Raw genomic sequence first — 16,854 nt, forward strand, 5'->3', positions numbered from 1 at the left:
ACAGTACAGCCAATCAGGAGGGACTATCATAGCCTGTATGAAAGCCGAGGCAGGGAATGCAGCAGCTACTTTATGGTGAATCTGGAGAGTGAAAGAGGATTAGAGCTCAGCAATGGACATCAGGGGAGAAAGCCATAATACACATGGCTATTAGCAGAAGAGGGGTTGGCCCACCTCATTCAGGTCGAGGGGCGAATAGATCGCAGTCGCAGAGGATGTGACCACAACCAGGCCTCTGATGGAGGAGGCCCACTAACCCCAGCGCTGGATGTACATCTGAGGACGCTGATTCAGCTAAAGTGTATTATGGTGCAGAAACTTGTCGGGTCCCTGCACCACAATACATACTCCCAACCAATCAGAAGGTAGCAGCTGACGTGGCCGCGTCAGGCATTGGCATTGCATGGCAGTGACATCATTCGGTGCCATAGCAATCCCCCAATGTCAGCTGCCGGCCACTCTGCTGGCTACGGAGGAGAGCACCATGTGCAATGGGAGCGGAGAAAGGTTAGAAGGGGATGAGGACAAATTATACCAGGATGAGGTAAACGCTGCCATGAAACAAAAATTGCTAAGTATCAGACGCGGCTTCACCCCCAAAAATGCAACAAAACCAATCAAAATGCTGCAAATATAAACCTGTTTGCCGCGCAAAATACAAGCGTCACCCGGCTCCATCGACGGAAAACTTGCAAGTCTCAGAAAATGGAAAAATTACATTTACATCTTTTTGATAAAGTTGAGACTTCTTCTCGGGGTGGTGTGGCGGTAACGGCACCGGCCGGGAGAATCTCGTTACCCCCTCATTTATACCGCAGGATGTACGGCGTAAAAACAAACGCCAAACACCATTGTACCGCACTCAGGAATTTTTTTCCCTATTTTCCAGTAGGCTATGGTAAATTGGAGCCATTCACTGCAGCGTCCTGCAACAAACAGCGTCACCGGCTGATGGGACGGGAAAGTGAAAACGATCAGGGTAGGAAAAAAGGGAAGCAGAAAAATGAAAAAATGGCGTCAGCGGGATGGGTCAGAGGGAGGAGTCAGTGGGGAGGGTCAGCGGGAGAGGTCAGCAGGACGGGTCAGTGGGAAGGGTAAATGGAAATGGTCAGCAGGAAGGGTAAGTGGGACAGGTCAGCGTGAAGGGTCAGCATGCATTGTCAACGGGAAGGGTCAGCATGGAGTGTCAGCGGGAAGGGTAAGTGGAAAGGGTCAGCAGGAAGGGTAACCGGAACAGGTCAGCGTGAGGGTCAGCATGGAGCGTCAACAGGAAGGGTCAGCATGGAGCGTCAACGGGAAGGGTCAGCATGGAGTGTCAGCGGGAAGGGTCTGAATGGAGTGTCAGTGGGAAGGGTCAGTATGGAGTGTCAGTGGGAAGGGTCAGTATGGAGCGACAGTGGGAAGGGTAATTGGGAAGGGTCAGCACGACGAGTCAGTGGGACGGGTCAGCAGGAAGGGTCAGCAGGACAGATCAGTTGGACGGGTCAGCTGGAAAGGTCAGCAGGACGGATCAGTGGGAAGGGTCAGCAGGACGGGTCAGTGGGAAGGGTCAGCAGGACGGGTCAGTGGGAAGGGTCAGCAGGACGGGTCAGTGGAAAGGGTCAGCAGGACGGGTCAGTGGGACAGGTCAGCGGGAAAGGTCAGCAGGACGGATCAGCGGGAAAGGTCAGCAGGACGGATGAGCGGGAAAGGTCAGCAGGACGGATCAGTGGGAAGGGTCAGCAGGACGGATCAGTGGGAAGGGTCAGCAGGACGGGTCAGTGGGACAGCTCAGTGGGACGGGTAATGGGATGGGTCAGCAGGACGGGTCAGTGGGAAGGGTCAGCAGGACGGGTCAGTGGGAAGGGTCAGCAGGACGGGTCAGTGGGAAGGGTCAGCAGGACGGATCAGTGGGACAGGTCAGTGGGACGGGTAATGGGATGGGTCAGCGGGACGGATCACTACTGTCATGTGTAACGGCCACAAACCAATGCCGATCGGCTTGTGTAACTGACGGCAGATTACAGGGGATGGCGGCGGAAATCTGCCTCATTACACTTACAGAAGACACAAGCAGTGATGGAGGCAGCGGGCACTTATTGATAGGATTATACAGACATATATTTATTGTTGTTTGTTTTCTAAGATCTTGCATTTCCACAGACAAGCCGTCCTCTCCCCATAGGAGCGATCAGATGCTGCGGGACCCCCGTGCATTAATGATGACCGCGGTCAGTACCTCAGGAAACCACCAGAACCATCTCGGCTGCCGCTTCCCGCCCTTCCTGCCCCGCCCCGTCACCGCCCCGCCCCGTCACCGCCCACTTCTTTTTTCTCGCGCGTCACCGAAGCGCGCACCCTAGGCGCTTGTAGTCTAGGAGACGGTGTCTCGCCCTGTCCCAACCCTCTCTGGCCACCAGGGTGCGCACTTAAACGCATGCGCAGGTCCTCGTCACCAGCGGGAACACAGCGGAAAAGTTGGGCGGAAAGTTTTTTGCGGCCGACATGTCGGGAACAGCGAACGTGTCCGCGATGAAGAAGGTGGTGCAGCAGCTGCGGGTGGAGGCCGGCATCAACCGGGTGAAGGTGAGCGGAGCCCGCGCCTCCAGAGGTCCTGCGGCCCCGGGCGGAATAGGCGAAACTTCCTGCCGGGTGGGGGATGGGCGGCGACATGGTCCTGTATTGTGTGTTATATGTATAGTGTATATATTGTATCTACATATGTGTATTATATGTATAGTATATGTATTATGTATAGTGTAATGTGTGTACAGCGTGTGTATGTATTATGTATAGTGTATATATTGTATCTACATATGTGTAATGTATGCACTATATGTATAGTGTGTATGTCGTGTATATATTATGTGCACTACGATTAGTGTATTGTATGTGTGCACTGTATACGGTATTATTTATTTTCCACTCTTATAAAGTGCCATTATTTCCACAGCTTTACACTTTTCATCAACATCACTGTCCCCATTGGGGCTCACAATCTACATTCCCTATGATTATGTCTATTGGAGTGTGTATTGTGCGGAGCGATGGCCGCTCCTTGCCTGTGGCCTCGCTGTATACCACTGTGAGGGCGATTGTCACATATCTTCTTTTTGTCGTCCGGGGACCTGGTAATGCGACCAGACGACACATTCTTTTCTTTTTCGGAGATTTTGTGCTCACCTTACGAGATAAATCTTGATAGCCGGTGGTAAAACTCGTCATTATTTATATTTTAAATTGTATATTTTTCGGTTTTTGCGTGGTTCCATCCCTCCCTCCCCGTCCTTCACTTATTCGCCCCTAGACAGGAACCTGCGATCACTTGTGCAATCCCCTCTGGCGTCATGTCGTATCCTCCCAGGTGTGCAGGCATGGGGGCTGCGGCTGCCATCACTCAAGGGTGTGAGACCTGCCGTATAGGGAAACCTCTGCAGGTGGAGGGTGCAGGAGCCAACACAGTCATGTACATTGTTAGTAGTCCAGTGGGCGGTCCTAGCCTGTGATTGCCTGAGTAGCACCGCCCACCAGACTCCTAACACATGGTCTCTATGGATGTAAGGCTATGTGCGCACGTTGCGTCGGAGTACCTGCAGTTTATTCTGCACGTTTTCCTTCCCTTGGTTTTTGACCAAATGGCTTTTGACCATTTTTTAGCGCTAAAAACGCATGCGTTTTTAGCGCTTTTTACCTGCGTTTTCACCTGCGTTTCTGCAGATGCGTTTTGTAGATCAAGACACTGAGAAATAAAGTTGAAATAGTCAAAAAGAATGAAAAAAGAGAAAAAAAGTATAAAATTAACTTTTAATAAAACTATATGGGAAATTATCAATTTTAATGAAAAAGAAGGGAATTTTGTTTACTTACCGTAAATTCCTTTTCTTCTAGCTCCAATTGGGAGACCCAGACAATTGGGTGTATAGCTACTGCCTCCGGAGGCCACACAAAGTATTACACTTAAAAGTGTAAGGCTCCTCCCCTTCTGGCTATACACCCCCCCGTGGGATCACGGGCTCCTCAGTTTTAGTGCAAAAGCAAGAAGGAGGAAAGCCAATAACTGTTTTAAATACAAATTCAACCCGAGAAACAACCTCGGAGAACTGAACTGTTCAACATGAACAACATGTGCACCCGAAAAAAACAAACTTCCTAAGAAAACAGGGCGGGTGCTGGGTCTCCCAATTGGAGCTAGAAGAAAAGGAATTTACGGTAAGTAAACAAAATTCCCTTCTTCTTTGTCGCTCCTAATTGGGAGACCCAGACAATTGGGACGTCCAAAAGCAGTCCCTGGGTGGGTAAAAGAATACCTCGTGATAGGGCCGTCAAACAGCCCTTTCCTACAGGTGAGCCACCGCCGCCTGAAGGACTTGTCTACCTAGGCCGGCATCCGCCGAAGCGTAGGTATGCACCTGATAATGCTTGGTAAAAGTGTGCAGACTCGACCAGGTAGCCGCCTGGCACACCTGCTGAGCCGTAGCCTGGTGCCGTAATGCCCAGGACGCACCCACGGCTCTGGTAGAATGGGCCTTCAGCCCTGATGGAATCGGAAGCCCAGCCGAACGGTAGGTGTGAAGAATTGGTTCCTTGATCCACCGCGCAAGGGTGGATTTGGAAGCTTGCGACCCTTTACGCTGACCAGCGACAAGGACAAAGAGTGCATCCGAGCGGCGCAGAGACGCCGTGCGGGAAATGTAGATCCTGAGTGCTCTCACCAGATCCAATAAATGCAAACCCTTTTCAAATTGGTGAACTGGATGCGGACACAAAGACGGTAAAGTGATATCTTGATTGAGATGAAAGGAAGATACCACCTTGGGAAGAAATTCTGGAATTGGACGCAGAACTACCTTGTCCTGGTGAAACACCAGGAATGGAGATCTGCATGATAACGCCGCCAGCTCGGACACTCTCCGAAGAGACGTGACCGCCACTAGAAAGGCCACTTTCTGTGAAAGACGAGAAAGGGAAACCTCCTTCATAGGTTCGAAAGGCGGCTTCTGGAGAGCAATTAGAACCTTGTTCAGGTCCCAGGGCTCCAACGGCCGCTTGTAAGGGGGGACGATATGACAAACCCCTTGCAGGAACGTGCGTACCTGAGGAAGTCGCGCCAGGCGTTTCTGAAAAAATACGGATAGCGCGGAGACTTGACCTTTAAGGGAGCCAAGCGACAAACCTTTTTCCAACCCAGACTGCAGGAAGGAAAGAAAAGTAGGCAATGTAAAAGGCCAGGGAGAAACTCCCTGAGCAGAGCACCAAGATAGGAATATCCTCCACGTCCTGTGGTAGATCTTGGCGGAGGATGGCTTCCTAGCCTGTCTCATGGTGGCAACCACTTCATGAGATAAACCTGAGGCCGCTAGGATCCAGGACTCAATGGCCACACAGTCAGGTTCAGGGCCGCAGAATTCAGATGGAAAAACGGCCCTTGAGACAGCAAGTCTGGACGGTCTGGTAGTGCCCACGGATGGCCTACCGTGAGGTGCCACAGATCCGGGTACCACGACCTCCTTGGCCAGTCTGGAGCGACGAGAATGGCGCGGCGGCAGTCGGACCTGATTTTGCGGAGCACTCTGGGCAACAATGCCAGAGGTGGGAACACATACGGTAGCCGGAACTGCGACCAATCTTGAACTAAGGCGTCTGCCGCCAGAGCTCGGTGATCGTGAGACCGTGCCATGAAAACCGGGACTTTGTTGTTGTGCCGTGACGCCATCAGGTCGACGTCCGGCATCCCCCAGCGGCGACAGATCTCCTGAAACACGTCCGGGTGAAGGGACCATTCCCCTGCGTCCATGCCCTGGCGACTGAGAAAGTCTGCTTCCCAGTTTTCTACGCCTGGGATGTGGACTGCGGATATGGTGGATGCCGTGTCTTCCACCCACGTCAGAATCCGCCGGACTTCCTGGAAGGCTTGCCGACTGCGTGTTCCCCCTTGGTGGTTGATGTATGCCACCGCTGTGGAGTTGTCCGACTGAATTCGGATCTGCTTGCCTTCCAGCCACTGTTGGAAGGCTTGTAGGGCAAGATAGACTGCTCTGATTTCCAGAACATTGATCTGAAGGGTGGACTCTTTCCGAGTCCACGTACCTTGAGCCCTGTGGTGGAGAAACACTGCTCCCCACCCTGATAGACTCGCATCTGTCGTGACCACCGCCCAGGATGGGGGTAGGAACGACTTTCCTTTTGACAATGAGGTGGGAAGAAGCCACCACCGGAGAGATTCCTTGGCTGCCTGAGAGAGGGAGACCTCCCTGTCGAGGGACGTCGACTTCCCGTCCCATTGGCGGAGAATGTCCCATTGTAATGGACGCAGATGAAACTGCGCAAAAGGAACTGCTTCCATTGCTGCTACCATCTTCCCTAGGAAGTGCATGAGGCGCCTCAAGGGGTGCGACTGGCCCTGCAGGAGAGATTGCACCCCTGTCTGTAGCGAGGACTGTTTGTCCAGTGGAAGTTTCACTATCGCTGAGAGAGTATGAAACTCCATGCCAAGATATATTAGTGATTGGGTCGGGGTTAGATTTGACTTTGAAAAGTTGATAATCCACCCGAAACTCTGGAGAGTCTTCAGTGCCACGTTCAGGCTGTGTTGGCATGCCTCTTGAGAGGGTGCCTTGATAAGTAGATCGTCTAAATACGGGATCACAGAGTGACCTTGCGAGTGCAGGACTGCTACTACTGCTGCCATGACCTTGGTGAAGACCCGAGGGGCTGTCGCCAGCCCGAAAGGTAGAGCTACGAACTGCAGGTGTTCGCTTCCTATAACGAAGCGTAGAAAACGCTGATGCTCTGGTGCAATCGGCACGTGGAGATAAGCATCCTTGATGTCTATTGATGCTAGGAAATCTCCTTGAGACATTGAGGCGATAACGGAGCGGAGAGATTCCATCCGGAACCTCCTGGTTTTTACGTGTTTGTTGAGCAGCTTTAGATCCAGGACGGGACGGAACGACCCGTCTTTCTTTGGCACCACAAACAAATTGGAGTAAAAACCGTGGCCTTGTTCCTGAAGAGGAACGGAAGTCACCACTCCTTCCGCCTTTAGAGCGGACACCGCTTGCAGCAGAGCATCGGCTCGGTCGGGCGGTGGGGAAGTTCTGAAGAAACGAGTTGGAGGACGAGAGCTGAACTCTATCCTGTACCCGTGAGACAGAATGTCTCTCACCCAACGGTCTTTGACCTGTGACAGCCAAATGTCGCCAAAGCGGGAGAGCCTGCCACCGACCGAGGATGCGGAGAGAGGAGACTGAAAGTCATGAGGAAGCCGTCTTGGTAACGGTTCTTCCGGCTGGCTTTTTTGGGCGTGATTGAGTCCGCCAAGAATCTGAGCTCCTCTGATCCTTTTGAGTCCTTTTGGACGAGTAGAATTGGGACCTGCCTGAGCCTCGAAAGGACCGAAAACCAGACTGTCCCCTCCTCTGTTGGGGTTTGTTTTGTCTGGGTTGCGGTAAGGCTGAATCCTTACCCTTGGAGTGTTTAATGATTTCATCCAAACGCTCACCAAACAATCGGTCACGAGAAAAAGGCAAACTGGTTAAGCACTTCTTGGAAGAAGAATCTGCCTTCCATTCTCTCAACCACAGGGCTCTGCGTAAAACCACGGAGTTGGCTGACGCCACCGCCGTACGGCTCGTAGAGTCTAGGACAGCATTAATCGCGTAAGACGCGAATGCAGACATTTGAGAGGTCAATGGTGCCACCTGCGGAGCAGATGTACGTGTGACCGTGTCGACCTGTGTAAGCCCAGCTGAAATAGCTTGGAGTGCCCATACGGCTGCGAATGCTGGCGCCAACGACGCTCCAATAGCTTCATAGATGGATTTTAACCAGAGCTCCATCTGCCTGTCAGTGGCATCTTTAAGTGCCGCCCCATCTTCCACTGCAACTAGAGATCTGGCTGCAAGCCTGGAGATTGGAGGGTCCACCTTGGGACACTGTGTCCAGCCCTTGACCACGTCAGGGGGAAAAGGATAGCGCGTATCTTTAAGCCGTTTGGAGAAACGCTTATCTGGATAAGCGTGGTGTTTCTGGATTGCGTCTCTAAAGTCAGAGTGGTCCAGAAACGTGCTTAATTTACGCTTGGGATACCTGAAATGGAATTTCTCCTGCTGTGAAGCTGCCTCCTCCGCAGGAGGAGCTTGTGGAGAAATATCTAACATCTTATTGATGGACGCTATAAGATCATTCACTATGGCGTCACCATCCGGGGTATCTAGATTGAGAGCGGCCCCAGTATCAGAATCCTGATCAGTTACATCCGCCTCATCACACAGAGAGTCGTCCCGCTGGGACCCTGACCAGTGTGATGAAGTTGAGGGTCGCTCATAGCGAGCCCGCTTAGGTTGTCTGGGACTGTCGTCCGAGTCAGAGCCGTCACCCTGGGGTGCATGTGACACCCCCGGAGCTAGGAAGTGTTCCAGCTGAGGGGGACCAGGGGGCAATGTACCAACAGTGCCCATGGTCTGAGTTACTGGTTTAGACTGCAATGTTTCAAGAATTTTAGACATAGTCATAGACAATCTGTCAGCAAAAGCTGCAAACTCCGTCCCTGTCACCTGGACAGCATTCACAGGTGGTTCTCCCTGGGTCACCTCTAGCAGAGGCCCCGGCTGAGCAATTGCCACAGGGGCCGAGCACTGCACACAATGGGGGTCAGTGGAACCTGCCGGTAGAGCAGCCCCACATGCGGTACAGGCAGCACATAAAGTCCGTGCCTTGGCACTTTTGCTTTTTGCGGACGACATGCTGTTGTCTCCTTGAGAAATCTAAGGAGGGTATATAGCAGAAAATCACCAGCGACCGTACAGTGTAAAGTATTGCCAGCACAAAATACAAAGTACACTATGGCACAAGTGGGGGAGAGCCCTTGAGGGCTGCTTACCGCCCGCTGAAAAGCGGGTGTGAGGTCGTAGAATCCCTTGTCTGGGTCTCCCAGCCTCCCCTCTGCAGCTAGGCGTGCAGGCAGGAATGGCTGCCGGCGTCCTGTGAAGAGGGGCGGACCGTGGGCGTGCCACAAACAAAAGTGCGGGAAACTGCGTCCCACTGTGCCTAGTGTGAGGGCTGGAGTATGTAAAACAGACTCCAGCTCTTAGCGCTGCTGGTCTGTACAGCGTCCCGCCCTCCTCCTGACTGGCAGGTCTGGGGGCGGGAACGATACGAACTAGGCCGCAAAAGCCGGGGACTGTAGTAATCTAGCGCGGCCGTCATATATGCACGGCCAGCGCGGAAGTCCCTGGCGCACCACAAATCCCAGCCGCGACGCAGTAAACACTGACCCCAGCGGCCGGATCGGCCGATCGTACTAAGTCTCCTCACTCAGCAGAGCTGTAGTGAGTAACGGCACAAGCGCAGCAGCGCTGTTTACCCCGGCGCACTAACACACCCAGCAATGCTGCAGTGTGCGTGCGGTAAGCACGGGGACACGGAGTACCTTAATGAAGCAGGGTCCTGTCCCTGAGGAAACTCCGCTCCGTATCCAGCAGATCCTCCAGGGGCTGTGGATGGAGCATGGTCTCAGTGCCCGGAGACCGGTCAAGTCCCACTTCACCCAGAGCCCTAATGGGGATGGGGAAGGAATCAGCATGTGGGCTCCAGCCTCCGTACCCGCAATGGGTACCTCAACCTTAACAAACACCGCCGACCGCAAGTGGGGTGAGAAGGGAGCATGCTGGGGGCCCCCGTATGGGCCCTCTTTTCTTCCATCCGACATAGTCAGCAGCTGCTGCTGACTAAACAGTGGAGCTATGCGTGCATGTCTGACCTCCTTCGCACAAAGCATAAAACTGAGGAGCCCGTGATCCCACGGGGGGGGTGTATAGCCAGAAGGGGAGGGGCCTTACACTTTTAAGTGTAATACTTTGTGTGGCCTCCGGAGGCAGTAGCTATACACCCAATTGTCTGGGTCTCCCAATTAGGAGCGACAAAGAAATAGTGGTTATGCACATTTTATCAGAAAAATAGGTGAAGTTTATAATTTTTTAACATTTAAATTTCCGGTTATTGTGTGTGTAAAGGAACATTAGAACCCATTAATTTTTGTCCAGAAAAGCATGCGTTTTTGGAGCCAAAAACGCAGGTAAAAAGCATGAAAAACGCAGGAATTGTGCTTTTGGTTGCGTTTTGCCATTTCTCATTGACTCCAATGTTAAGGAAACGCTGCAGAAATGGCAAAAACAACTGACATGCTGCTTCTTTTTCAGCATGGTTATTGACCACAAATATGCAAATTAAACGCTGCAGAAAAAAAAGCAAAGTGCAGACAGGATTTCTGCTTTTCCCATAGACTTTGCTGGCAATCAAAAAAGCATGCGTTTTAGCGCAAAAACGCTGCTGCTAAAAACGCTGCAGAAACGCGGAAAAAAACGCAACGTGCGAACATAGCCTAATACAGGTTCTGCTGAGTTCCTCCCCTGTTACCCCGCTCCTTGCAAAGTGACAGGTTACCTGTGAAGGAAGTAATCTCCAGTAAAGCAGTGATTCCTGACGCCTCTTCCACTGGAAACCTTGTTCCTCTTCGTCTGCGAGTGCAGCGTTATTATTGCTGTGCCACCGTGCAGTCCTAAAAGATCGGGATCAGCGTCTTCTTTGTCTTGCAGGTTTCTCAGGCGGCCGCTGATCTGAAGCAGTTCTGTATGCAAAACGCACAACACGATCCCTTACTGACCGGCATCTCCTCCAGCACAAACCCCTTCCGGCCCCCGAAAGTCTGCTCCTTCCTGTGAATGTCTTTCTTGATGGTAAGTAAATGGTTAAAATCACAACTGAATCGAGACTCCTGCGCTGATAGACCGTGAGCTGCGCTGCCCATCTGTCCAGAGGCAGCCGCTCCCGTATCCTGCACAGCAAATCCGCAGTGTGTGAACACGGCTGAGACTTGCCAGGCCTCATAGTCTGGGTGCATATTTGTACTTGTGCAGACTCCATAGATGGAATCATGCAACAAACATGCTGTGGAGTCTGAAGGTTCAAACATGAAAGGGTTAAGTTCATTTTTATGATGTAATAAAATACAAAGTGAGTAATGTAAATCCCCTCAGTATTTGGTGATCATCGCCCGTCTCCTCCATCCTCCCAGTAATATAGGCTGGGGGTGAGCTCTGTGTGTCTCTCTCCCAGTAATATAGGCTGGAGGTGAGCTCTGTGTGTGTCTCTCCCAGTAATATAGGCTGGAGGTGAGCTCTGTGTGTGTCTCTCCCAGTAATATAGGCTGGAGGTGAGCTCTGTGTGTGTCTCTCCCAGTAATATAGGCTGGATGTGAGGTCTGTGTGTGTCTCTCCCAGTAATATAGGCTGGAGGTGAGCTCTGTGTGTGTCTCTCCCAGTAATATAGGCTGGAGGTGAGCTCTGTGTGTGTCTCTCCCAGTAATATAGGCTGGAGGTGAGCTCTGTGTGTGTCTCTCCCAGTAATATAGGCTGGAGGTGAGCTCTGTGTGTGTCTCTCCCAGTAATATAGGCTGGAGGTGAGCTCTGTGTGTCTCTCTCCCAGTAATATAGGCTGGAGGTGAGCTCTGTGTGTGTCTCTCCCAGTAATATAGGCTGGAGGTGAGCTCTGTGTGTCTCTCTCCCAGTAATATAGGCTGGAGGTGAGCTCTGTGTGTCTCTCTCCCAGTAATATAGGCTGGAGGTGAGCTCTGTGTGTCTCTCTCCCAGTAATATAGGCTGGAGGTGAGCTCTGTGTGTGTCTCTCCCAGTAATATAGGCTGGAGGTGAGGTCTGTGTGTGTCTCTCCCAGTAATATAGGCTGGATGTGAGGTCTGTGTGTGTCTCTCCCAGTAATATAGGCTGGATGTAAGCTCTGTGTGTGTCTCTCCCAGTAATATGGAAATAGTATAAAACGTCCAGCTCACTGCTGTATTATCGTTGCCTTCGGAGTTTTAAACACCTGATCCAGCACGGCGAATCCAAGGCATGGACTCCAATATCAGGATACATAGAAAAAAATATCTTCCAGTAATATAGGGTGTTTGTGTGTGTGTGTGTCTCTCTTCCAGTAATGTAACGGCTTCACAGCGGGAGAAACACCAGTTTAGGTTTCCCAAACGTACACGGAGTGCGTTTTTTTCGATCACTCTAACTCCAGAGAGGCTGTCCAGAAGCACAGAACTTTCCGGACAAGCGCTTTACTAAGCGCCTTAATGACACACGTTACCCTTTCCCCCCCTGACGTAGTTAAGGGTTGGGCACAGTGTCACAAGGTGGATTCTCCAGTCTCCAGACTGGCGGCTAGATCCGTAGTATTAGTGGCAGATGGTTCATCTCTCATGGATGCCACTGAGGCGCATCTTTTGCTCCGGCCTTCGCAGCCGTGACGGCACTCCAAGCTATCTCAGCTTCTCTGGCTGAGATTAATGCGGTCGCACGTACCTCCGCCCCGCAGGTTGTGTCCTTGGCTTCTCAAGCGTAGGTTTTTTCGTCCTACGCCATGAATGCCGTTCCTGGACTCTGCGAGCCGTACAGCGGTAGCATCCACCAATTCGGTGGCAGCCCGCAGGGCCATGTGGCTACGTGAATGGAAGGCAGACTCTGCTTCCAAGAAGTTCTTAACCGGTTTGCCATTTTCTGGCGACCGTTTGTTTGACGAGCAATTGCATGAAATTATTAAACAGTCCAAGGGAAAGGACTCGTCCTTACCCCAGTCCAAACCAAACAGACCTCAGCAACGAAAAAATACAATCGAGGTTTCGGTCCTTTCGGTCCTCAGCCAAGTTCCGTTCCTCCACGTCCAACAGGTCAGAGGAGGGCCAGAGGAACTCTTCTGCATGACGGTCTAAGTCACGTATTACAAAGACCGCCGGAGGAACCGCCTCCAAGGTGGCTTCCTCATGACTTCGGCCTAACCAAGACCGCGACCTCGGTCGGTGGCAGGCTCTCCCACCTTTGCGACGCCTGGTGGGCATATGTCCAAACCCGATGGGTGAGAGACATTCTGTCTCACGGTTACAGGATAGAGATCAGCTCTCGTCCTCCGACTCGTTTCTTCAGAACATCTCCGCCCCCCGAGCAAACCGATGCATTTTTTCAGCCGGTGAACTCTGACGGCAGATGGAGTTGTGATCCGTTCCGCTTCAAGAACGTGGTCGCGGTTTTACTCCAACTTGTTCGGGGTACCAAACAAGGGACGGATCATTCCGTTCAGTTCTGGGCCTCATTCTGCTCAACAGACACGTGAGAACCAGACTTTTTCGGATGAAATCTCTCCGCTCTGTCATCGTCTCGATCCCAAGGAGACTTCCTAGCATCAATCGACATCAGGGATGCTTATCTCCATGTTCTGATTGCACCAGAGCATCAACGCGTCTTGTGTTTCGCCATCCGGCCTGGCGACAGCCCCACAGGGCTTCACCAAGGTCATGGCATCAGTGGTGGCGGGCCTACACTCTCAGGGACACTCGGTGATCCCTGTCTCAGACGATCTCCTAAGTCAAGACACCTTCTCGGGTGGCATGTCAACACGGTTCGAACATTGCTCTGGAGACTCTCCAGAGGTTAGGGTGGATCATCAATTTCCCAAAGTAAAAATTGACACCGACCCAATCACTACTTACCTCTTGATGGAGTTTCATTCTCTCTCAGAGATAGTGAAGCTTCCGCTGGACAAACAGCGTTCGCTGCAGACAGGGGTGCACTCTCTCCTTCGGGCCCAGTCACACCCCTTGAGGCGCCCCACGCGCTTCCTAGGGAAGATGGTGGCAGCAATGTAGTTCCCTTTTGCGCAGTATTCATCTGCGTCCACTCCAATGGCACATTCTCCGCAAATGGGACAGGAGGTCGACGTCCCTAGACAGGAACGTCTCTCTTTCTCTGGCAGCCAAAACCTCTCTTCAGTGGTTGCTTCTTCTCACTTCTTGTCGAAAGAAAAATCCTTCCTGCTCCCATCCTGGGCGGACGAGTGTCAGGGTGGACAGCGGTCTTCCTCCACCACAGGGCTCAGGGAACCTGGACTCCGACAGAGTCCTCCCTTCAGATCAATGTTCTGGAATTAAGGGCAGTGTGGCTAGCCCTAAAGGCGTTCCAGCGGTGGCTGGACGGCAGGCAGATCCGGATACAGTCGGACGACGCCACGGCGGTCGCGTGCATCAACCACCAGCACAGAGCGCTGGCGGCGGACGCATCAGTTCAGAACTGGTCGCAATTTCGACTGCCTTATGTATTTCCCCCTCTGGCACTGCTGCCCAGAGTGTCATTCAAAATCGGGTCCGACTGCCGCCGCGCCATCCTCGTTGCTCTACACTGGCCGAGGAGGTCGTGATACCTGGATCTGTGACACCTTACGGTGGGTCGCCCGTGGGCACTCCCGGACCGACCAGACTTGCTGTCTCAAGGGCCATTTTCCATCTGAATTCTGCGGCCTTCAACCTCACTGCGTGGCCATTGTGGCCTGGCTCTTAGCGTCCTCGGAGTTATCGCTATCACGCTTTTCGCAGAAGGTGGTCTTCCTAGTGGCAGGCGCATCACTTCGGAGAGTGTCGGAGCTAGCAGCGCTATCATGCAAAGCCCCCTTCCTGGTGTTACACCAGGACGAGGTGGTCCTGCGTCCGGTCCCGGAATTCCTACTTAAGGTGGTATCCCCCTTTTTCTTCTCAATCAGGATATCTCCTTACCTTCTTTTGGCTCCTCCAGTTCACCAGTGTGAAAAGGATTTGCACTTCTTAGATTTGTGAGAGCACTCCGGCTCTACATTTCGCACACTGCGCCCCTGCGCCGTTCTGCTGCGCTCCTTGTCCTTTGTCGCTAACCAGCGTAAGGGGTCGCAGGCTTCCAAGTCAACCTTGGCTCGGTGGATCAAGGAACGGATTCTTGAAGCCTACCGTCTTCGGGGCTTCCGATTCCTTTAGGGCTGAAAGCCCATTCTACCAGAGCCGTAGGGGCATCCTGGGCATTGCGTCACCAGGCTACGGCTCAGCAGGTGTGTCAGCGCTACCTGGGCGAGTCTGCACACTTTCACGAAACACTATCAGGTTCATGCCTATGCGGCGGCAGATGCCAGCCTAGGTAGGCGAGTCCTTCAGGCGGCGGTTGCCCACCTGTAAGAGAGGGCCGTTTGTTTCGGCTCTTTTTATCGAGGTATTCTTTTACCCACCCAGGGACTGCTTTTGGACATCCCAATTGTCTGGGTCTCCCAATGGAGAGACAAAGAAGAAGGGAATTTTGTTTACTTACCGTAAATTCCTTTTCTTCTAGCTCCTATTGGGAGACCCAGCACCCGCCCCTGTTCCCTTCGGGCTGTTGTTCCTTGTGTACACATGTTGTTCATGTTGAAGGGTTCTTTTGGTTCATGGTTTCAGTTCTCCGAACATCCTTCGGATTGAATTTACCTTAGACCAATTTATAAGTTCCTCCTTCCTGCGTTGGCACCAAAACTGAGGAGCCCGTGATGCACGGGAGGGTGTATAGGCAGAGGGGAGGGGTTACACTTTTTAAAGTGTAATACTTTGTGTGGCCTCCGGAGGCAGTAGCTATACACCCAATTGTCTGGGTCTCCCAATAGGAGCTAGAAAAAAAGGAATTTACGGTAAGTAAACAAAATTCCCTTCTTTTCCATAAAGCTGATCTGACTGAGTATGTAAATGCCAAACATATACAGTTTTATGTAGGGAGGGGGGGGGGTGAGAAAAAAACATTTAGAAAGTGGAAATGAAAATCTTGCTAATGTCATAACGTCTCGAGAGCTGTAACATTTTTGGGATTTGGGGCTGTGAGGGATTGTGGGTTTTTGTGCTGAGCTGATTGGGTGTGTGTGTGTTTTCATCACCTGTTTGTTTTTTTACAAAAAAACCCACATCTGAGCCAATAACTTGCCACACGATGCCACCCCACCCCATGAGCCAATAACTTGCCACTCGATGCTCCCCCCCCCCCCCCCCCCATGAGCCAATAACTTGCCACTCGATGCCCCCCCCACCCCATGAGCCAATAACTTGCCACTCGATGCTTTCCCCCCCCATGAGCCAATAACTTGCCACTCGATGCCCTAACCCTCCCCCAATGTCAGTAGCCCTCTCATTGCTCTAGCAGTGATGGATCCTCCCTGGTGTCAGTGATACCGGTACACGGGGGCCGTTCATCTCCTCGTTATGGATCCTCGCTGCTGCCCTGATATTCTTCCGGTAATCATCTGATTTTTTTTTAATTCTTTACTTTCTATTTTCTGTTACAGATTTCCCTGTAGCCGGATCACAGCTTGTCCTGAAGGAGCCGTTCTGTTTACGGTGTGACCCATGGGACGTGCCAAGTTTTCTATTGTACATTTCTATCGACATGAGTTAACATCTACCTCTCCGCCGTGAGCTGTCCGCACTCATTTACTTTTCTCATCTTTTTAAAAGAAAACTCCATTTTATACACTGGTGACTAATCACAATAAATGTCTTTCCTTTTACGTTTCCTCGTCTGCGTTCTTGGAGCGTCTCCTCCGCTCGCGCTTTAGTTTGTATCTTGTCTGCAGAACTAGGAACCGCGTTAGCTTAAAGATTGGAAAATAAAGTCCAACCTATAACCTAAGATTTTTCCGTAGAGGTAAAATCCCCGTGCGGCCGATGATTGATTCCCGGAGTCAGGAGGGCGATGAATGCTTCATCTCCAGAATCTACTGCCCAGAACGTGACCTTATATTCATCAAGAGCTGCCGCCAGCCGGGGCCTCCTGCTATGTGGTGTTTAGTGCATCAATCACTCCAAGATGTGGTGCTGGTCCTAGAATGACCGCTCAGCCCATAGAGAACCGCATGATGTCTCACATCATTTCCCGGGGCCACACACAGCCACGCTATTGTCTCTCCTGAGCGTGCTTGTATTCTGGAGGAAGGAGCATGTTGCTGTAAAACCAGAAATCATTGCCCCGATTCATCAGTGTTCATGCAATAGCGTGTGTAGGCCGG

The 16,854-nt window shown here is 51.9% G+C and overlaps 1 protein-coding gene across 1 annotated transcript; it reads left to right on the plus strand.

The window, feature by feature from the left end:
* Window positions 1–2,399: 2,399 nt before the first annotated feature.
* Window positions 2,400–16,360, plus strand: GNG5 (G protein subunit gamma 5). Its single transcript, XM_075320215.1, has 3 exons — window positions 2,400–2,565; window positions 10,575–10,715; window positions 16,135–16,360. The coding sequence occupies exons 1-2, from the start codon at window positions 2,485–2,487 to the stop codon at window positions 10,698–10,700; spliced, it is 207 nt and encodes a 68-aa protein (XP_075176330.1). The 5' UTR covers window positions 2,400–2,484; the 3' UTR covers window positions 10,701–10,715; window positions 16,135–16,360.
* Window positions 16,361–16,854: the final 494 nt, after the last annotated feature.

Source organism: Anomaloglossus baeobatrachus, chromosome 8 (assembly GCF_048569485.1).
Source record: "Anomaloglossus baeobatrachus isolate aAnoBae1 chromosome 8, aAnoBae1.hap1, whole genome shotgun sequence".
Classification (NCBI taxonomy): domain Eukaryota; kingdom Metazoa; phylum Chordata; class Amphibia; order Anura; family Aromobatidae; genus Anomaloglossus; species Anomaloglossus baeobatrachus.